Below are 23056 nucleotides of genomic sequence, written 5' to 3'. Positions count from 1 at the left end.
TGCTTTGTTTACTGCAGACTGACAATTCCAGAGACCAATAGAAAAAGAAAGTAGTGTATTAGTAGACATAGGCAAAGTGCGCAGGTTGTTAGGATTGCGCTGCCTACAGTGTGTGATGTGTGGTCTGCGAGTGGAAGTGATAGTAGGGATCTGGAAACACATAGTAAGAGTTGGTCATAAAAACTGAAACAGAAGTGAAGAAAGGTGTAAAAAAGAGGATGAATCAAAAGCGATACTTATGTCCCTTGTCTGTGTCTCTGCACAGTAGAGTCGCACGGTAGAGTCAATGGTCTTTACACTCTTCGGTCTTCACACGACGGCTGCCGTGGTATACTAACCTTTTTTATACCCATTTGACAAAACAGAAATTGAATTCAGCTGGACACACTTTACTGTTTATCACAACAAAGGGCTAAGCAAGCGCACAAAACTGACAAGGTACGCGATACAGAACGAGACCAAACGCGACTTCAGCACATCTCCACACAGTAAACAAAACAAGCGTTTCCTAGCAACGACAACTGCGCTAAACACTAATGAGACAAGGAATAAATACACTTATGATCTGCTTTTAACTTCCGATGATTGACTGCTTCTCTCAAAGAGTATTTCTTTACACTGTTTTTTGCTAGCGCTTGAACACACTTTACTGTTTATCACAACAAAGGGCTAAGCAAGCACACGACACTGACAAGGTATGCGATAGTTAATATTTATATTTTTATATTTATTATGTATATATAAATACACACACATACAGTGAAAATATTTACATGTATATACATTTATGTATTTATATTCTTATATTTTATATTATATATAAATATATTTAATATGTAAACGTAACATTTTTCTTAAATATATACATGCATGTGTTTGTATTTATATATACATAATAAATATACACTCATATATTATGTAAACAAAAACTTTTATTTTGGATGCGATTAATCGTTTGACAGCACTAATATATTTATATTCTTATATTTTATATATAAATATATTTAATATATAAACATAACATATTTTTCTTAAATATATACATGCATGTGTGTGTGTTTATATATACATAAATATACATAGTATGCACACATATTTTATGTAAATAAAAACTTATTTTGGATGCGATTAATCGTGATTAATCGTTTGACAGCACTAGTTGTTATTATTGTTGTTGTTGTTGTGTTTGCAGGTGGTTCCTGCCCTTCATTGGTCATATGGGCATCTGCACATCCAACGGTGTGATCAGGGATTTCGCAGGGCCTTATTTCGTATCAGTGAGTTTATATCTGATGATTGAGCTGACTGTGTTTTTATCATGAATGCATTGATGCACTTACTACTTTCAATTCTATTTTCCACAGGAGGACAACATGGCGTTTGGAAAACCAACAAAGTGAGTTTAAAACTAGTGAATGTAGCTATGTTTCCATCCAAAGTTACGAATTAAACTTGCGTGCAAAATTGGAATATCGTATAAAACAATAAATAAATAAAGCACCGTTAAATAAGCGAATAAAGCACCGTTTCCATCCAAGTCAGTTGAAGAGAACAAAATCGTCACTTCCTAAATATCTTGTGCTAAAAATCATGAAGAAAAATGTAATTTGCTGCAGAAGGCACAGTATGTAATAATTTTTGAATACAATAAATTACGAGCTTCGGAGCGCGCAGACGAATTGCGGTCATGTTATCTTATTTTCGGAGTCTGCTGTTTGGGAACGCAGTTCTGGGAGTTAATTATAACGAAGCACTTTGACGAGACTTTGCTCGAGCATTTTAGAATGACAAAATTAGCATTTTAGATACTGTGCAATGAGATCGGTGCGTTGGGTGGTCCAGTTTTATGCTGTTCCATCGCAAAGTCACATGTCTTTTTTGATGCGCATTAAGGAATTTATTCGGTAAAAGTGTTTACATCGTAGTTTATGCGCATGAGGACAACATGGCGTTTGGAAAACCAACAAAGTGAGTTTAAAACTAGTGAATGTAGCTATGTTTCCATCCAAAGTTACGAATTAAACTTGCGTGCAAAATTGGAATATCGTATAAAACAATAAATAAATAAAGCACCGTTAAATAAGCGAATAAAGCACCGTTTCCATCCAAGTCAGTTGAAGAGAACAAAATCGTCACTTCCTAAATATCTTGTGCTAAAAATCATGAAGAAAAATGTAATTTGCTGCAGAAGGCACAGTATGTAATAATTTTTGAATACAATAAATTACGAGCTTCGGAGCGCGCAGACGAATTGCGGTCATGTTATCTTATTTTCGGAGTCTGCTGTTTGGGAACGCAGTTCTGGGAGTTAATTATAACGAAGCACTTTGACGAGACTTTGCTCGAGCATTTTAGAATGACAAAATTAGCATTTTAGATACTGTGCAATGAGATCGGTGCGTTGGGTGGTCCAGTTTTATGCTGTTCCATCGCAAAGTCACATGTCTTTTTTGATGCGCATTAAGGAATTTATTCGGTAAAAGTGTTTACATCGTAGTTTATGCGCATGTTTTCTTACCGGATAAGAAATGTATCCTACTTAGTTGAGCGCATATGTTTGTTATGCACATTTTTAGAATTTGGTGTTTCCATCCAATTTTTTTTATTTATGCGATATCCCAAAATGCGCATAAAAATAGTTGGATGGAAACATAGCTTGTGACAGATATCACCTGTGCATATGAGACTGAATACTGTAGAAATAGTGTGTGACTAATTCAATGACTGCTGTTTTAGGTACTGGAAGCTGGATAAGAAAAAAGTGTACGGCGGCGGAGCGAACGCCTGGGATTTAGCCGTGCATGAGGCATCCGAGGAGTACAAGACCAGAATGGTCAGAGCTCTACTGTAATGTGTGCTTGTAGGGTGAGCATATGCCCTCGTTTTCCCCAGACGGGATTACTAAAGTGCCTAAAATGTCCGGGTTTTTGCTTTGTCTTTCTATTGTTTTAGTTTGTCTTCCATGCAAGAAGGCAGGATCTACAGTAGGGGTGTGCGATATTGACAAAAAATAATATCTCAATATTTTCTGGGATTTTATCGATAACGGGAATTAGATGATATTTTGCTGACTCCTAAAGTTTTTGATATTCTTCATATTCTGTGCTGTGGTCAGTTCACACTGATAGAAATTAATTTTTTCCAATAAGTTTAAACTGATTTTTACTTGTTATGGGCATTTTTACCTTTATAAAGCCATTTTTCTAAAAGTGTGCATTATCTTTCGAGTCAAATTCTTACATTTAATCAGTGTATTAGAATAATAAGACATTTGGGCTGTTAGCAAGCAAATTCATCTTTGCAATGCAGAGGAAACACAGAAGCTGCGTCTGAAGAGATGCATTTACACACTAATGTTTAGTGCAGGACATGAATGCATTTAACCTGCAATAACAAATGCATAATTTTTTTTTGCTATATTAAACATAAAACGTTGAATACTGATATTAGAAATCATTTAAATAATAAAAGATACTTTGAATGTGAAATTAAAACTGCCAGTAGGTGGCAGCAAGTCACTGTTAATAAGTGAGTCATTGTGATTGAACTGAATCATTTAATAAACGAGTGATTCATTCAGGAACGAATCACCGTCATGTTGCTCAGAGACGCAAAACAGCGCTGTGCCTGTGTTTGGAATTATTTTTTTGTTGTTGCAAAAACAGGCAATATGGTGTCTAAAATGCAAGTCTCTTAATTAAATTCTTGTTTATTGAACTGTTGTAAAAAATCAATATCACATTTGTAATCAATGTGGAGAAAAAACGGCACTCTCCGTGTTATATTGATCAACTATATGAAATGATATAAATATATACATTTTCTGCCCTCATATCTTGAATTTTGTGATCATTGTAAATGTATTTTAATAGACTGAATCATGCAGTGAAAGAACGCACTCTAAATGCACACTCGCACTAGTCTAGACTTCACGTAATGCATGCGCTCTGTAGGGGTTTTGAATGGTTTTTGCAAAATACTCGATAATGTCGAATCGCACATCGTTAAACAACAATTACGATATTATTGCAGACGATATATATCAAACACCCCTAAAATAATGTATGAGGATTGTAAAAAGACCATCAATAGGAAAAGAAAAAGCCAAAAACCAGGGCCCGTATTCACAAAATATCCTACGGCTAAAAGTAGCTCTAGGAGAAGATTTAGGAGAAAATCTTAAAAATAATGGGCGTGTCAGTCCTAAATTTTTGCTCTAAGAGTATTTCACAAAGCGTTTTAGTGCTAAAACTAGCTCCTAAATCTGTGAAACGTTAGGAGCAGTGAAGAGGACTCCTAAGTCACTAAAACTAATCACAATCTATCCTAAAATGTCTGTTGCTGGCAGTCTGCCTCGGAACGTAAACAGAAATATTTGATGATAATGACCTTTTAAAAAGGCATCACCTTTGGTTTTGGAGGTTATCCCTACTCCAAATTTTCCTTTGATTATATCCTTGTTTTAAGAAGTAACAGCTGTTCTTGTGTTGGTTTTCTTTCATATTTGCATTTCTTACTATCAGCCATCATTATTCTACTCTGTTAATTAAAAGGCTGTTTCATTTTCAAATGTTTTTAAAAATTATATATAAAAAAAAGTTAGATTTTCTGTCTAATTAACTAGCACATTTTTTACTTGTTCTATGTCCTTATAGGGACAGTTCACTTAAAAAAAAATAAAATAAAAAATTCTGTCATCATTTACTCACCCTTAAGTTGTTCCAGACCTGCTGAGCACAAAATAAGATATTTTGAAGAATGTCGGTAACCAAACAGTTGCTGTGGAAGTCAATGGCTACCAGCAACTTTTTGGTTACCAACAAATATCTTCTTTTGTGCTCAACAGAAAAAAGAAACTCATACAGGTTTGGAACAGCATGAGTAAATTATGACAGAACTTTAATTTTTTTAGTGAACTGTCTCTTTAAGGCTTATTCATACCAATGCACAATATTGTTCTAATTGCGCTGCCTTTTGTCATCTACCACATTAAAGTGCCCCTATTATGGGTAATGAAAGGTTCATATTTTGGTTTTGGGAGTCCCCAACAACAGGTTGACATGCATGCAAGGTCAAAAAACACGTTCATTGTCTTATAATATGCATTTATTTTTACCTTACTTGCTCAACGACTCCTATACGATTCGCTCAACGATTCATTTATCCAAACCCCTCCTTTGCGTGACGCTAATCTGCAGCGATTGGTCCGATTGGGTTTCAATGATTCAGAGTCGACTCTTTCTTTTGAGAGACAATAACTTTATACACGGTGCACTTTCAGATTTAAAACTTTGCAGGATGTTTTCATTCACTTAGAGCTGTGTTACACACTGCATGAACTTTAACTGCTCAAGCAGGATGGATTCTGATTCAAGGTTTAAAACCTTGATGTTATGCAGCTGTATAACTTCAGTGTTATGTATACCAGCTGTATAACTAGCTTGTACCTGACTCTGTTCTGTTGTGTTTGCAGCACAATCTGTGTTGTGATAACTGTCACTCTCATGTGGCCATGGCTCTGAACCTCATGCGCTACGATAACAGCTCCTCCTGGAACATGGTCAACCTCTGCCTGCTGTCCTTTATCCACAGCAAACACGTCAGGTGAGCTTCAGCATCAAATGAATGCAATTCTGTTGTTTTTTTTAATGCATGTTATTGATTCATCCATGTGTTTCTTTTTTATATGTGACCCTGCAGCACAAAAGCAGTCTTAAGTCGCTGGGGTATATTTGTAGCAATAGCCAACAATACATTGTATGGGTCAAAAAAGATATTTTGTAAATTTCCTACCGTAAATATATCAAAACTTAATTTTTGATTAGTAATATGCATTGCTAAGAACTTAGATTCCAGATTTTCAAATATTGTCCTATCCTAACAAACCATACATCAATTGAAAGCTTATTTATTCAGCGTTCAGATGATGCATAAATCTCAATTTAAAAAAATTGACCCTTATGACTGGTTTTGTGCTCCAGGGTCACCACATATATTTCTTGACCTTGTGACGTGATTATAATGTCATAACTGCATAACTAGTGACGTATGCAAGACTTAAGCTCCACCCCTGCAAGCTTGCGCTCATCTGCATACACTTTTGAAAGCCACGCCCCCATATCACAACATCCAATCAACAACCGATGCACAGAACCAAGTCCCGCCCTACGTTTATTCTTTTCTGTTAAATTGTTGCAGTCGGATGTATGTCACAATAAGGAAGAAAAATGTAGCAACTTTAATTGATATAACGGTAAAAGAATGCATTATAGTTGTTTTGCCTTACAATTTGTTTTAGGTCTAATTCTTATTTCTCCTTGACAAAAATAAGTGACTGGCGCTTCTAGAAAGTGAAGTTTCGCGCTATAACATCTAAAACAGTGTGGTGCTGATGAGATTATAACCCTCGTGATGATTGATTTAATTCAAAACTATTGCATCGTGCAAATTAGTGGGACACTCACAAATGATTTTTATAGTTTGATGTTAACTTCGGATGCTCGAATATACATAAAAACTTGTTGCGCATGTAAGTGTTTTTAAGGAAATGCAATGAATTCTAAGCATATTTATGAGGTTTTATGAAGGTAAATTTAAAACGTTTTAAAACCAAGTGAAGAAAATTGAAGGAATAAATTAAAGGGGGCACAATAAATCAAAATGGTCCCTAAATGTAAATGTCTTGTATTTGCAGCGCTTCAAAATGATAAAATACAATTTCCAACAGATCTCCACGACTTTTTAATCCATTCAACTGTTAGAAGCAGTGCAAACAACGTTTACTGCAGTTTCTGATCACACGGCAAAAAAGTGATTTATCCTCAGTATTTCTGATTGTTTACTTCAGAAGCAAAATGACGAGATGTTAAGTCGTGTTTCATGACAAATTGATAAAAAAGTGAATTTATAATTAAAACAAGAACAGATATCTGCTAATGTAGTCAGAAATATCAACTTAACTCAAAGGGAAATCAGATATTTGTTCTTGTTTTAATCATAAACTCACTTAATTTTGTTCAGTTTCTTTCTCATATATTAAATTAGCATGTTTCGATGGAAAACAGAACAAAATACTGATGAAGATATTCATTTTCCGCAGTGCTTGCAACATTTAATGCCATGACTTTATGACTTTTTGTTCAGATTTAAGACCTTTTAAACCATTGATTTGTGGAATTAGGATTTTTTAAGACCCTGATTTATAATCAGAATTCCCTTGTTGCGTCTGCTCAGTGCATTCTGGGATTGCCTTCTCTGTGAAGGATACACACGACATACACACGGCTTTTAGAAGTCAGCGTGTCCTTACCTTCGACTGAATGATTTATCGTGTTTCCCCTTTATACGTCAGTGTTTTTTCCGCTGGGGCTCTCAGCGCTGCGGTGTAGAGGACAGCAGGACGGTTATCTGGAGAGAGAGATGGATTGTGGGTTTCTGTGTAAGAGTATCCTCAAAAGTCATCATTTTAAAGCAATTGTTAAAGCAAAAAATGTCATTTAAAACCCATGACGCTCTGACTTAGCAATGTTTCTGTGGGTCCTAAAAAGTCTGCATTTGCCCTTCAACAAGGTCTTAAATCAGCAGAGCAGAAAGTCTCAAATTCATTGCATTAAATTTTGCATGCACAACACAACATAAATGCATGCATTTTGTTAATACCTAAACATCCTTAAATCCTTAATATCTCAAGTCATTTTGCTTGTCAAGTAAATGCATCTTGATTCAAGAACGTTTAGATATTATTTTAAAAATAAATTTTTTTTTTGCAGTGTAGCAGATATTTACATATGAAGAGTTTATTTGCAAAGACAGATAACTCCGTTTTTTGAAATTTTAAAAAATCATGTTTTTTATTATGCAATCATGTTTTTATTGTGTTAGTTAGTTTTTAACCTAATCAAAATAACCCGGCTGCAGTTATTGATTGATTGAGATTGATTGGAACGCACAATGGAAAAACATGATTTTTGAGAATTGTTAAAAACGGAGTTATCTGTTTTTGCAAACAAACTCTTTTTAGATTTGAGAATTTGCGCTTAAAAACAAGATTAAAAAAAATACGGACTCGCCTTTTTTTGCGGTGTGATCAAGAAGGTACAATAAAAGTTATTTTTTATATGCTAATATTTGTAAACAGAGCTATTCAAGCCATAACATGATTAATAAAGTAATGGAGATTGGTAAGAAAAAATGCTGCTAAAACAACTCGTTGCGTTCCTTTAAAGTCTTAAATTTACCTGCTTAGAAACGGGTTTGCAACGACATAAAGCGGAGGAAATAATGACAGAATTTGCATTCTTGTTTAAACTAACCCTGTAATGTTACGTGCTTCTCTAAAAGGCCAGCGTTTTTTTCCACACAATGCTAAAGCAGCTCGTTCGAAGGTCTCTGTTCCTCTCTTTCTCGTGTCCTGCAGCTTTGTGGGGTTCCTGAAGACCTGGCTGCCTTTCCTGATGATCTGTGGTGTCGTCGTCACCATCGGCCTTGCTGTCAACCTGCGATGACTCCGAGAGAGATGCTGTGCACACCTCAGGATCACCACGAGCCGCTGAACCTGGACTGAAATACAGAGACCTCTGTGCATCTGATGACACGAGACACTGACTACCAGCACCTTGGGAAATAAGTCAATTACAGGGACTTTTTCCATCACATAAGCGTTTGCATTTGATAGATTTGTAATAGAATCATATCACATACGTGGATGATCTCAGCGTCATTTTGAACTTTCATCAGTTGTTTTAAATGATCCTGAATGTTCTCAGGCGTATATTGTTTTACATTAAAGGGAGTCTGTAAATGTGCTTAATTCCAGGTTCATTCCTTTTGACTTTTTAATGTTTACGTCTTCATTCATTTATATTATATGACCAAATACAATAATGTTTGTCCTCACTTCAGATGCACTTACATGCACAAAATATGTGACCCTGGACCAAGGATACATTTTTTGAAATTGAGATGTATGCATCATCTGAAAGCTGAATAAATAATCTTTCCATTGATGTATGGTTTGTTAGGATAGGACAATATTTGAAAATCTGGAATCTGAGGGTGCAAAAAAATCTAAATATTGAGAAAATCACCTTTAAAGTTGTCCAAATGAAGTTCTTAGCAATGCATATTATTAAGTTCTGATATATTTACGGTAGGAAATTTACAAAATATCTTCATGGAACATGATCTTTACTTAATATCCTAATGATTTTTGGCATAAAAGAAAAATGGATAATTTTGACCCATACAATGTATTGTTGGCTATTGCTACAAATATACCCCAGCGACTTCACACTGCTTTTGTGCTCCAGGGTGACGTATAATATTGTAAAGAAAGCAAGCACGCACGTTATCGTGGTTGTAATGCTAAAACAACAGATCTGCGGCCCGTAGCATGAAGAGTAGGTTTAGAGTTCAAACAAATCCAGCCTCGATATAAACATTCTCTGTCAACTCAGAGTTTGAACCAGTTTGTGATTGAACCTGAAAGTGTGATGTGTGCAAAATGTCATTATTTAAAATCAATGGCAGGAATAAACACTTCTGCTGCAGCAGAGCTCAAAAGGAAAAGGGGGAGTGGCTTCATTGCATCAGATATATGTCACTTTGCTCACAGCTGATTGGTCCAGTTTGGGTTCGCAATCTCTAACCCAGAATAAAACCTGCTCTGGAGCAGGGAAGCTGTGTAGTAAGTTACCATGGTGACTAAACCCGCTCAAAACCAACCCATCTTCTTGAGCCTTGAAACTCAGAGTTTGCTAGTGTTGTTAGTGCAGGATCTTTTCTCTTCAATAGTGCCACTGTACTATTAAAGCCCATTTCCACCACAGGATTGTGACCTTTTAGCTCACAAATTGGACTTTTTTCTTACAATTCCAAGTTTACATCGTGCAGCTTTTTTCTCTCAGAATTCTGACTTTACACGCAATTCTGTTTTTATTTCAGCCACAGAATTAAAAAATAAAAAGAGGTGCAAGATATAAACTCACCATTCTTGAGAAAATTTTTGATATATAAACTCAGATTTTTTTACCTTTGTCTCGCAATTCTGACTTTACAACTTGCAATTGTGTTTCTTTTTTGTTTTCGCCACAAAAATAAAAATTTAAAAACCATAAAAAAAAATTTAATAAAAAAAAAAGGTAATTGTAACTTTTTCATCTCGCAATTCTGACATTTAAGAAAAATTCTGGGGGAAAAAATGTGAGAAATAAACTTTATATAAACAATTCTGAGAAAAAGTCGGAATTGCAAGATATAAACTCAGAATTTGTACTTTTTCCTCAATATGCTGAGCTTACATCTCGCAATTCTGCTTTTTTTGTTTCCGCAGCAGAATAAAAAATAAAAAAGGTAATTTTGACTACTTTTTTTTTTTTTTTTGCAGTTCTGAGAAAAAAAATTTAATTGCAAGATATAAACTTACCATTATGAGAAAAAGTTAGAACTTTGATATATAAACTCAGAATTTTGACCTTTGTCTCAGAATTCTGACATCTTGCAATTCTGTTTCTTTTTTGTTTCTGCCGCAAAATTGAAAATAAAAAAGGAAGCTGTAAATTTCTCATCACACAATTCTGACATTTCAGAAAAATTCTGAAAAAACATTGTGAGAAATAAAGTTTAGGAACACAATTCTGAGAAAAAGTCAGAATTGCAAGATATAAACCCCTGAATTTTTCTCAGAATTCTGAGTTTACATCTCGCAATTCTGCTTTTTTTTTTCTTTTTTCTGCAACGGAATTAAAAATAAAGTTAATTGTGACTTTATCTCATAATTCTGACTTGATATGACAAAAAAGTGCAAGAAACAAAGAATTGTGAGATATCACAATGTGAGATATTCTCAGAATTATGAGGGGAAAAAGTCTGAATTGTGAGATAAAATGTCGCAATTAGGACTACCTTTTTAATTTTTGTATCTGGAAACAAGCTTCCATACTTTTCTGCATGATGTTTGATTCGTCTGAATGTGTTTGAATCAAATGCATTTTGCTAATTTTTAGTGGATGTGTCTCAAGTTCACACAGAATCACATTACAAACTCCATGCACTAACTAATACTGTCTTCATCTTCAACATTAATTGCTTTAGCATTTTAAACCCAACAACTGTTTTGATTGTAAAAAATTTTTTTGTGCTGTATAGTTGGGGATTTAATGCATGACAAAGGAAAGATGAGTGATGTTAATATTTCCCAACAGTGCACTTTACATCTGAACAAAGCACAAGCTGCTCTGTAAATGCTCTCTCTGATCAGGATAGCTGTGTTGTGGAGTATATCCAGCTCCACCCTCCCTCCCTCGCTCGTTTATATCTCAGAGATCAGAGGTGTTTCTGCTCAATCTGTTAGTGAGACAGCATGTGCACTTACTCCGGACCGCGAGGATGATGCCGCTGACGCTCGTCTGCGCGATGCTGTGCGTCTCCGCGTGCGTCGCGTCGTGTCCGCCGCGCTGCGAGTGTTCTGACGCTCCGCGGACGGTGCGCTGCGCGTCTGCCGCGCTCCACCGCGTCCCCGCCGCGATCCCACGCGACGCGAGCAGCCTGATCATCACCGGCAACGCGATTCCCAGACTCGATCCCAGCGCCTTCAGCGGACCGCAGAACGCCACACTCCTGAACCTGAGCGACAACGGGTGAGAAACACACTGCTAGTCAACTAAACCCATCAGTCTACTGTCTAGAGTAATCATGGGAAGATACAAAATCTATCTATCTATCTATCAAAATTGCTTTATTGGCATGACTGTAAAAAAAATACAACATTGCCAAAGCTTGGAATATAAGTGCAGAAATATAATAATAACAATGAAAAGATCAAAATAATAGAAGAAAACATTATAACAATTTAAACTTAAAATAAACAAATTAGAATGTGTGAACATTGAATACCAGTTTTTAACATGTTAACACATATATCTATCATCTGTCTATAAATCTGTCTATCCATCTATCATTTATCTATACATCTATCAATCTGTCTCTCTAACCATCCATCTCTGAATGTATGTCTATCTATCTATCTATCTGTCTGTCTATCCATCTGTCTGTTTACCTATCGTTTATCTATCTATCCATCTGTCTATCATTTATCTATATATCTATCCATCTGTCTATCTGTATGTCTATATATCAGTCTCTCTCTATCCATCCATCCATCTCTGAATGTCTATCTATCTATCCACCATTATAGTCTGTATTTTTACTCTTCTAACACTAATACAGATTTAGTCATGTGCTCTTGCTGAAATCCTCAAACTCTCTCTATTCTCTCAGCATAATAGAGATCGGCTCGCACGCGTTCTCCTCTCTGCTCACGCTGCGTTCTCTAATCCTGAACAACAACCAGCTGGTTCTGATCCACCCCGAGGCGTTCTCCGTGCCTGGCAGCCCGCTGCAGGAGCTCAGCCTGCGCTCGTCGCTCTATAACTACTCATCTCTGACGGACCTCATCGCCGCCCTGCGCTGGGGAGAGCTTACAAACCTGCTTCGCCTCGATCTATCGGGCAACCGCCTCGTCCTCTTACCCCCGGGGATGTTCGCTCCTCTGCCGAACCTGCAGCATCTGCATCTGCGCAACAACTCTCTGGTGGCCATCTACAACGGCACGTTCTCTGGCGTCGAGCAACTTCTAGAGCTGGACTTGACTGGAAACGCCTTCAGAACGATCAGCGACGAGGGTCTGCGCGAGCTGGAGCGACTCGGCCGCGTGCGTTTACTTTTGGGTCAGAATCCGTATGCATGCACTTGCGAAGCGCAAGAGTTCGCAAACCTTCTAAACAGTTCGAAAGTCAGGGTGGACGATGTGGACGAGCTGTATTGCGAATTCCCCGCTTCTCTTCGTGGCGCATCTTTATGGGGTATTAGCGCACAGGGGTTGGGGTGTTACGGTAATGTTCGCGAAGAGATTACCGACTTGTCCCTACAAACATCCTATGTTTTCCTTGGATTAGTGTTGGGATTCGTAGGCATGGTCTTCCTCTTTGTCGTCTACCTCAATCGAAAGGGTATTAAGAAGTGGATCACAGACATATATGAAGCCTGTCGAGATGTGCTGGAGGGGTATCATTACCGTTACGAGATCGACTCCGATCCACGACTGGGTCGCGTTTCGCACGCTCAGCAGCAGAGTCGGCCTCGAATGGATCCGCGTTTGGCGCACATCTCTACTGATGCCCGTATCACACAGATCCCATCCGACGTGACACTATAACTACACGATGAACCCATTTCTGTAGAAATGTTTGTAGATATGTTCCGTTTGTAGCAAAGTGGTGTGCTTGACGGTTTCTAAATAGACGGAAAATCATTAGTGGTTGGCAGATATCATTAATTAGAAACATGTTTGACTGATAACTGATGCAATGCCAATAAATGCATGATATTTGCTAATCAGCGACTTTGGAAAAGTTACGCTGTTTAAAATGTAATACGTAGTGTAACTGTTTCAGTTACTTTATTAATGTAACTGATTACATTTAATCATTTTTGATTACTTTTCTAAATTTTGTTACAAATGTTTTCAGCTGTTAATAATTTTGAACCATGCACACACACACACACACACACACACACACTCTCACACACACACACACACACACGCGCGCGCGCACACTCTCACACACACACACACACACACGCGCGCGCGCACACTCTCACACACACACACACACACACGCGCGCGCGCACACTCTCACACACACACACACACACACGCGCGCGCGCACACTCTCACACACACACACACACACACGCGCGCGCGCACACTCTCACACACACACACACACACACGCGCGCGCGCACACTCTCACACACACACACACACACACGCGCGCGCGCACACTCTCACACACACACACACACACACGCGCGCGCGCACACTCTCACACACACACACACACACACGCGCGCGCGCACACTCTCACACACACACACACACACACGCGCGCGCGCACACTCTCACACACACACACACACACACGCGCGCGCGCACACTCTCACACACACACACACACACACGCGCGCGCGCACACTCTCACACACACACACACACACACGCGCGCGCGCACACTCTCACACACACACACACACACACGCGCGCGCGCACACTCTCACACACACACACACACACACGCGCGCGCGCACACTCTCACACACACACACACACACACGCGCGCGCGCACACTCTCACACACACACACACACACACGCGCGCGCGCCAAAGGTGGTTTTTCAAACATGCTGTAATATTCTGCTTTGCCAAAAGCGGAGACACAGATTAATATAGGCTGTCTGGTCTTGATCAATTGCAGTCATTAGTTCCAAGAATTCTCTAGAAAGCACACATGCACACAGAGAGATTCGCTATGTGCTCGCAGGGAACATTACACCCCAAATCCTTCATTGTGCCCCATTTTCCCCCAATACACCCCTTCATTTCTCTTCTTTCCTCAACCGTGGCCAAATATCGAGGACACAATCTGTAGCAGCGAACGCTGTGGGCCGCACCAAATAATGTGATGGAGAGGAGCATTTCAATCTGGTGAATAGGTTATGAAATATAATGGAGACCATAATTCAGTCAAATAGGGTTAGATACACATGAGAAGTCATTCAGTGCGTTTTCAAGTCTTTTTATAACCTCTAGAGAATTTGGCGAGACAACAACAGACTGATATTGTGAGCTCATGAAAACCGGCTGATAATCAACATTTCTTTTTGCGGTAAATCTTGTGTCAAAAAGTTTAATTTAAGCACATTTTGTTTTTTTGTGTTGACTCATCTTGCATTGGTGGATTTTACAATTAAATTGTATGTGTGTTAGCATCAGTGTTGGGGAGTAACTAGTTACATGTAACGGATTTACGGAACTTAATTACAATATAAATGTAACTGTAATCTGTTACAGTTACTGAGAAAATAATGTGTAGTTAAATTACAGTTACTTATGAAAATGTTAACGATTACAAAGGGGTTACATCTGAATATTTTCACACAGATACAGATGGACACAGAATAGAACACATGCTTATTCGATAACTGTTTTATTTCCTATTTGGGTTGATGTATATGCTTTATTTTTTTAAGATTAACAGTTTTTTCCAAAAGGCATCGTTAGATATCCTGTTTCCTGTATGCAAAGATTTAAAAAACAGTATCATAGCTATTAAATGGTTTCTTGTTATAATTTAAAATCTGTTTTTAACCTCAGAGTGATCTCAAAGTAAATCGAGGTGCTAAAGTCTGATTTATGGTGGCTGTGCTTTAAATTCAATTATTAGAATCTTAATTAAAGTGATGAATGATTTTGAACGTCTGACAGAAATCAGTGTTGAGCACTACTATAACTATATATTAAATACAGTTATGTAGCATAACAAACCTAGTCCACTTAAAGGAAATCTAAAATGCTTCTATTTCTATGTGAAGCAGTGCAAGTAAATCTGTAGTGTACGAATGACGTTTGCATCATTCAGTATGCATAATTTCACCAAAATTGCTTCAGAAACGTACATAAAATGTTCTGTTTGGGGTTCCTTCCTACTGCTTTTTTCCATTACCTTTCAACTCATTCATTTGATAAGATGATGCAGTGTGAGATCCAGACAGACGAGTAACAATTATGTCAGAGATCAATTTTAGAAGAAGGAATAACAAATTTATTAAATAAATATTAATACAATAAAAGAATAAAGTTTCAACCAAATGAAGATCTATCTTATGCAATAATTTATACTAAAGTGCCGAGTATTTCAAAGTATTATATCTGAGGGACGGAGTAGTGAATATCAGAAGAAAAAGTAGAAGATATAAGAAGAATGCAGTGAGAAGAAAGAGTAAAGAAATAAAGAAGTAAAAGAAAGAGAGCAAAAAGTAGAGAGTGGGTGCAAGGAATATATATATATATATATGCAGGAAACTTACATCCTCCAAAACTTTTTTTTTTTTGCACATTATATATACTTTTTCAACCCTGAAGATGTTGTCCATCTCAGATGCTAATATTGTTGACATTGGATCCATATGGAAATGTGCTCATTTCCTAAAAAAATCTAGATATTCTTAACCGCTGCATTGCACATCGAGAATAACTGATGTTAGACCAAGAGAACCTCTTAAAAAAGTAAACCTGTTAAAATTGTTTTTTGAGTATGGTGCATGAGAAATAACTCATATTTTATTTGTAGACATAACCAATGCCTGTAACACCATAAAGTGATTTTTTTTTGTATACACTGACAATAATATTTTCACGTTTTATTTGATTTAAAGGAAAATAGTAAACGAACAAAAGGCATTTAGGAGGTTTAAGCAACACATCCGTTTCGAGGGAGTGACGTCACTGCTTACCTGCAAGTGGGCGGTGGATTTACCTGTAGCCGCAGGTAAAGTACGGCGGGGCGGGGCGAAGGAACCAATCTCGCCGATCCAAGCTTTATTAGTATGAGGTGGGCGGTGGATTTACCTGTAGCCGCAGGTAAAGTACGGCACGGCGGGGCGAAGGAACCAATCTCGCCGATCCAAGCTTTATTAGTATGAACCGAATCTGAAAGCGCGTGCTGCGCGACGAAATCCACACGTTTGACCCGTTTTCAGTCAGTGAATCAAAGCTAAGATCGATGAAGTAGAGGTTATAACGCGTCAGAAGGAACATATTTCACACTCGGGCTACTTCCGCGATCTTGAACGCTAGAAGTTGCGCTCTAAACAACTGAAGATTTCATCCGAGCCTATGCGGTAAGTGGCACCTTCTGACACCTTGACAAACCATCTGCTCCGAGAACGACTCGCTAGAAAGCTCTCGATCAATGGATCCTAGTGGATGCGTGCTCGTTTGGCCGCTTGCATTGGAAGTAATGGGACTTTCCAAAGGATTATAGGCATACATATTTCTGTGAAGTCTGTAAATATTGTTTGCATACAGATGAGAACAGTTTGAGGCTGTTAAAAAAAAGACTAATGAAGCATTTCATGTTGTTTGGACATATAAACTGCATTTTGCCAATACGTGCAATGCATAAAATGCTAAAAAGTCCAAATAAAGTTTTTGGGACTGGCCGGAGCGCACTTTACAGGCCTGCCCTATAGGTCTGACTTAACTCTGTGTATACTGAAATTATTAACCAGTCCTTTCTGTGACAATGTATTCTGGGTTTTTCTTTCCCTTCCACTTTGTACATTATTATTCACAAGAGTTTCCTCAAACCGTCTGTCTAAGGTTGATGGCAACTGACAATACTTATCTATATCTATATCAAGCATTCACAGTTTGGATGGCATGTGACGGGATTCATCGAAAACGCATGATTCTAGACAAAGTACGCAATCCTTGAGTCAAACGCTGACTGTATGAAAGGTGAAGTCACAAGGGAGTGTATTTAAAAATAACTTGATGATCGAGTAATTCCTGCCCACCAAAGAAAACCCTCTTTACTAAATTTAAACATGCTAAACTCTTAAAAACAAAGGGTCTTAATTGGCATATTTGGTTCCATGAAAAACCCTTCCAATGCACAAAAGGTTCTTTACAGTGGAAAAGGTTCTTTGGAGAACCCAAAGTGGTTCTTCTATGGCATGCCTGCGAAACCCCGCTTTTGAAACCTTTATTTATAAGAGTGTAAGAAGATGCAGCTTATATTTTTCATGTGAAATATTAAAATCCTGATATGATTGCTCCAAATCATGCTTGCATAAATAACCCTTCTATGCTATCTAGATACAGATCAGCTCGCTGTTGACATGCTTGAAATGCCTTTAGAAGCACAACACATGTAGACACAGAATGAAGGTGTCCACTATGTGGTGTGGTATTTTGACCCAGCCGGGCAAAATATGGTCAGTGGTATACTGATGCAATGTTGATGATGAATTCATTTTGTAAATTAATTTGATTATTTGATTTCTCCATCATCATTGCACGGTTGAGTTGTATTTTTGTTATATCTCCAGGCTTGAGGAAGTCATTGTGCAATAAATGAGAAATTTAAAATCAGAGAAATGAGAAATCTAACACTTTGAGGTTGTATATTCACTAAAAACTTTGATCAGTTTTCTTAGCACTCACTGTTTATAATTCATTTTTTTGGCTCAGTTTCTGGAACTTGGCTTTCTTGAAAGTTCCAAAAATACATCAAGCAGCACAACAGTTTCAACACTGATCATAAATCAGCATATTAGAATGATTTCTGAAGGATCTGAAGACTGGAGTAATGATGCTGAAAATTCAGCGCAGCATCACAAAAATAAATTATATTTTAAAGTATATTACAATAGGACACCAATATTAGGAATTGCAATAATATTTCACAGCACTCACTGTTTATAATTCATTTTTTTGGCTCAGTTTCTGGAACTTGGCTTTCTTGAAAGTTCCAAAAATACATCAAGCAGCACAACAGTTTCAACACTGATCATAAATCAGCATATTAGAATGATTTCTGAAGGATCTGAAGACTGGAGTAATGATGCTTGAAAATTCAGCGCAGCATCACAAAAATAAATTCTATTTTAAAGTATATTACAATAGGACACCAATATTAGGAACTGCAATAATATTTCACAATATTATTGTTTTTTCTGTATTTTTAATCAAATAAATACAGCCTTGATGACATCATACTTATCCCAAACGGCAGTGTATGTACTTTAATACCTATGCCATAAATGATAAAATGGTTAGGAGAACCTGATTGAGAATTACAAACTACATTAGAAGACTACATCTACATTACAATTAAATGGTGAAATCTAAAAGTGTGCTCATAAGCTGCTTAAAAGCAGTCTTTTTTTTAATTGTCATTTCATGTTGCTCCAAAAAAGCCTAAATTGCAAATAATGCTGTATTTTAATCATGCATGCAACGTTCTGCAAAAATAGGCTCAGCACATCTCTACATGCAGGCACGATAGTGCTGCTTTGTTTATGCATGCAGTTTGAACGCTGCAACCTGTTAATACTGTATGTCACCCTGGAGCACAAAAGCAGTGTTAAGTCGCTGGGGTATATTTGTAGCAATAGCCAAAAATACATTGTATGGGTCACAATTATCCATTTTTCTTTTATGCCAAAAATCATTAGGATATTAAGTAAAGATCATGTTCCATGAAGATATTTTGTAAATGTCCTACCGTAAATATATCAAAACTTAATTTTTTATTAGTAATATGCATTGCTAAGAACGTCTTGCTAAGAAGAAAAGGCAAAAAAAAATATTTTGCACCCTCAGATTCCAGATTTTCAAATACACAATAGCCAAAAATACATTGTATGGGTCAAAATTATACATTTTTCTTTTATGCCAAAAATCATTAGGATATTAAGTAAAGATCATGTTCCATGAAGATATTTTGTAAATGTCCTACCGTAAATATATCAAAACTTAATTTTTGATTAGTAATATGCATTGCTAAGAACGTCTTGCTAAGAAGAAAAGGCAAAAAAAAATTTTTGCACCCTCAGATTCCAGATTTTCAAATACAGTAGTCAACATTTGAAGTGGATCAAAAAAGTTAATCAAAGTTGTACTAAGACAAGAACGCTTTTAGGACAACTTTGATGAAAGGTTTCGATCCACTTCAAATGTTGACTAGTGTAGTTGTATCTCGGCCAAATATTGTCCTATCCTAACAAACCATACATCAATGGAAAGATTATTTATTCAGCTCTCAGATTATGTATAAATCTCAATTTCAAAAAATTGACCCTTATGACTGGTTTTGTGGTCCACATATTGACTCATGAAACAAGCCTAAGAAGCAATGCTTTGTCTCAGCTCTTGATGCATTAACGTCCGTCCTATGTTCCTGCAGGTCCTGAATGTGGTGAGTTATGCCTGGCCACAGCACAGGATCACATCACAAGACGCGTCCTCATAGCTCAAGCCGCTCTAGGGCCGATGGCTACAGGCAGAGCCGCACTTACTCCAAGGACAGCAGCACCAGTCAGGAGACCTTCAAGGAGAACTACAGCGAGCAACCTCGTAGCATAGACTCGCAGTTCCCCCGTAAAACCCATCCTCTCTACGCCAATGGACGAGGCTCAGAAACCCTGGGCTTTATCCCAGGCTCCGCCGACTCTCCTCAAGGTACGCAAGCCTGCGGCTCATGCGCCTCTCTTGGCTGGAGTGGTTGCAAAGCTCTGCTTTGCTGCATTCTGACTTGTGGGCTTTATGGGTCTCGCAAACCTTGCTTGCCAGCCAACGAAAGCTCCACTGACAACCCTTTAAAAGCCGAGCCGGAACCGAGGAAGCCTAATGGATTGGCTCTGTCCAATCCCACATGCGGCGTAAGCCTCGAACCGAGCAAACAGAAGCAGTTGCTAAGCTCTGGAAGCTTCAGGTACGGCGACGTTTATTTTGCTGGCAAGAAAGTGGAGTACCCTGCAAACTCCGAGGCGCCTCCAAGACGGACCAGAACGGCTGGAAAGGGCGACAACAACCAGCGTCCCATCAGTAACACCAGTATCTACTCGAGGGAGGATTTGGATCTAGACGACCTGGATGACGGCGGCACTGATATCGACTCGCTAATCACTAAAAAGCTTCTAGAACTTTATAAAATGCACCAGATCGAGCAGCTAGCCAAATGCACATCCGACGTGTCCTTCTCCCAGAAAACCAACGAGATCAGCGATCTGATCAACAGCATTGCTCAGGACTACAACTTGGAGGAGCAAGAAGCGGAGTGTCGGCTGGTGCACGGCGTCATACGCATCAGCACCCGCAACAAATCCTCGAAAGGTTACAAAAGCAAAGACTATAAATCGCATGATGCAATGCAGCATACTAACGTGAGGAGGGATGGAACGCTGCCCGACAGTGGGAACGAGACCATGACCTTCACCTTTAGTGATGGTAAGTAGGGCTGAAACGATTAGTCGACATTATCGACAATAAAAAATTGTCGACATATTTTTGTTGTCGGGTAGTCGTTTGATCTCATATGACCTAATAATGTAAGAGCCTGCAATAATGCGGTTTGACCAGTGCGGCGCTGTAGTGCAAGACTGTCAGCCTTCTTGGATGCAATTCAAGAGAAGAAGAGCAAACGCAGCCGAACCTGAAGCTGCTGAGCAGTGTTTGGATGAATATGAAAATATATGCTGCGTGCTTTCCTATCAATAACGAAATAAACACGACAAAACTGACCGTGGTGGGAAAGCAGCAGTTAAGAAAGCATCTGATTACAGCGATGTGGATGTTTGCAGTTCGGTACTCCAGTAAAGTCCAGTCACGTTACGTTTATTTATATAGTACTTTATGCAATAGATAGCCTTAAATCAAGCAGCTTTACAGCATTAAACATGAAAAACCAGAGTCAGTGTCGCTTTTAGTTAGAATTACAACTTGATTTTCTGTTATAAAGCAGCTCTCCAGTGTGGAGCTAGCTAATGATAAAATCTTTTTTATTAGTGGGGGGGAAATATTATTTCATTAAAGTGATAGTTTGGCTTGCAAAATTTATTATTTATTTATGATTTAGATCAAAGCTTGATCTAAATCATGACTGTTTTGATTATCATAACCCTATAAGGTATTTTAAGATAGATTAATTTGTGAATAAAATAGTTTATCCAAAAATAAAACGTCTTATCACTTACCTTTATTTTGTTTCTTGTTCATATGACTTACAAAAGGAGATGTTAGGCAGAATTATGTTTTATACATATATATATTTTCATATAGCTAATTAAATGGTGAATTAAAGAGTTTCTCTGTCATCTCATTTTGTGTGCCAAATATATTTAATCGTATAATAATTGTAATTACATAATATGATTTTCAAAAGCTGAAGTGATTACCTTTATTTATTTGTTAGAATATGTATAACTCAGTATTATAACTAATTGCAAAAGCTGAATTATCAATCAAAGTCTACTGATTAATCTGTGAAATAATCGACGATTAGTCGATTAACCGGTCTAATAATCGTTAGATTAATCGATTATCAAAATAATCGTTTGTTGCAACCCTGATGGTAAGTGATGGCGGATTAAGAGTGTCAGTAGGGCACGATGATGTTTGAATGTCTTTTGACGGTATTTCTCTTTCCCTCAAGGTGAACCCGAGGTGCTAGTGTCAGAACTGACACCGTCAGATGAGCTTGCCCGAAAGATGAGAGGCCACAGTGGGAAAAGTAAGCATCTTGGTTCTTGCTTCTTACACTTTCTGGATGGTTGATGTGAAAAGATAATTTACCGCCATGTTAACCCTAACCATGGTGGAATTGCACCCTGAGGATGCCGTATTCTTTTCTCAATGCTCTATTGTAACGGTTCCATTTCCCAACGTTTTCTCACTCATTCTCTACTGTCGAATTGGCATTCCTGTCTTTGATCTATGCCCCCCAAAGAATAATTCCCTCTACGTAAACTGTAGTTGCAGGGCCTGAAGTTCTGACAGTGAACACTGAAGCTTCTCATCTCACTTTACAAACGCTCTTGAGGGTCCTTAGCTCGCCTCCAAGCAGTTTATTCAGTATTCTCCCATATCGGATCACATCTACCCTTCCTCACATAATGGTGGTGCTCTCATTATGTAACTTGTCTGAAGGTCTCACTTTTCTTGCGTTGTGGAATCTTTCCATGCTAGAGACATGTGCAAATGTGGGGTGTCGCTTTATGAAACTCTATACTGAATTATGTTTTTGCCTAAAATTGTTGTTCAGTGCTATTGATTACTCGATTAATATTTGCCAGAACAAGCATCTTTTCCATTGTGGATGTTCTGTTTTGCTTTGTCGCATTGCCGTTTACACTTGCTGTTTTAATCCATCTCTTTTGTCCACTTTTGACCACTTTCTTTGAGGGGGGAGTCTATGGGCAGGTGTATGTATGGGCTTTTCTGAACTTTCAATCTTATTTTGCTAAATAAGCTTGCGCAATTTACGTATGAACACGAAAGGAGACAACGGAAAACGTACATACAGAGAGCAGCAGCTTTCATTGCTGCTTCTACGCAGAATGCTGTGGGTTTGTGTTAGAATTAGGAATGGTAAGAGAAATTGGGCTTTTTAAAATTTTTCGCCTTCAAACCAAACGTACGATTTCAGACGGCAAA

At 37.9% G+C, this 23056-nt stretch overlaps 3 protein-coding genes across 3 annotated transcripts in view; all 3 read left to right on the top strand.

Moving 5' to 3' along the window:
* The window catches only part of LOC107730289 (transmembrane protein 222-like), a 9962-nt gene extending 1082 nt beyond the window's left edge, over positions 1-8880 (top strand). The window contains exons 2-6 of the mRNA XM_016541077.1: positions 1193-1277; positions 1365-1396; positions 2737-2833; positions 5474-5604; positions 8417-8880. Of these exons, the coding sequence (XP_016396563.1) occupies positions 1193-1277; positions 1365-1396; positions 2737-2833; positions 5474-5604; positions 8417-8504 (433 nt within the window). The 3' untranslated portion in view covers positions 8505-8880. The remainder of the gene's footprint in view (positions 1-1192; positions 1278-1364; positions 1397-2736; positions 2834-5473; positions 5605-8416) is intronic.
* Positions 8881-11236: 2356 nt separating this feature from the next.
* On the top strand, positions 11237-13213 carry tpbg1a (trophoblast glycoprotein 1a). Its single transcript, XM_016541068.1, has 2 exons — positions 11237-11636; positions 12277-13213. The coding sequence occupies exons 1-2, from the start codon at positions 11386-11388 to the stop codon at positions 13211-13213; spliced, it is 1188 nt and encodes a 395-aa protein (XP_016396554.1). The 5' UTR covers positions 11237-11385.
* Positions 13214-16509: 3296 nt separating this feature from the next.
* LOC107730288 (keratinocyte differentiation factor 1-like) lies at positions 16510-22355 on the top strand. Its single transcript, XM_016541076.1, has 3 exons — positions 16510-16737; positions 19809-20851; positions 22056-22355. The coding sequence occupies exons 2-3, from the start codon at positions 19828-19830 to the stop codon at positions 22175-22177; spliced, it is 1146 nt and encodes a 381-aa protein (XP_016396562.1). The 5' UTR covers positions 16510-16737; positions 19809-19827; the 3' UTR covers positions 22178-22355.
* Positions 22356-23056: the final 701 nt, after the last annotated feature.

Source organism: Sinocyclocheilus rhinocerous, unplaced genomic scaffold (genome assembly GCF_001515625.1).
Source record: "Sinocyclocheilus rhinocerous isolate Xijiao unplaced genomic scaffold, SAMN03320098_v1.1 scaffold1359, whole genome shotgun sequence".
NCBI classification, from domain to species: Eukaryota; Metazoa; Chordata; class Actinopteri; order Cypriniformes; family Cyprinidae; genus Sinocyclocheilus; species Sinocyclocheilus rhinocerous.
This window is presented reverse-complemented; position numbering and strand designations above follow the sequence as displayed.

Excerpts from the sequence above, each read along its gene's own strand:
- tpbg1a (XM_016541068.1), top strand. The coding sequence starts at position 11,386 with ATGATGCCGCTGACGCTCGTCTGCGCGATGCTGTGCGTCTCCGCGTGC. Across the intron at positions 11,637-12,276 it reads CTGAACCTGAGCGACAACGG|CATAATAGAGATCGGCTCGC; the intron begins GTGAGAAACACA and ends CTATTCTCTCAG.
- LOC107730288 (XM_016541076.1), top strand. The coding sequence starts at position 19,828 with ATGCCTGGCCACAGCACAGGATCACATCACAAGACGCGTCCTCATAGC. Across the intron at positions 20,852-22,055 it reads GACCTTCACCTTTAGTGATG|GTGAACCCGAGGTGCTAGTG; the intron begins GTAAGTAGGGCT and ends CTTTCCCTCAAG.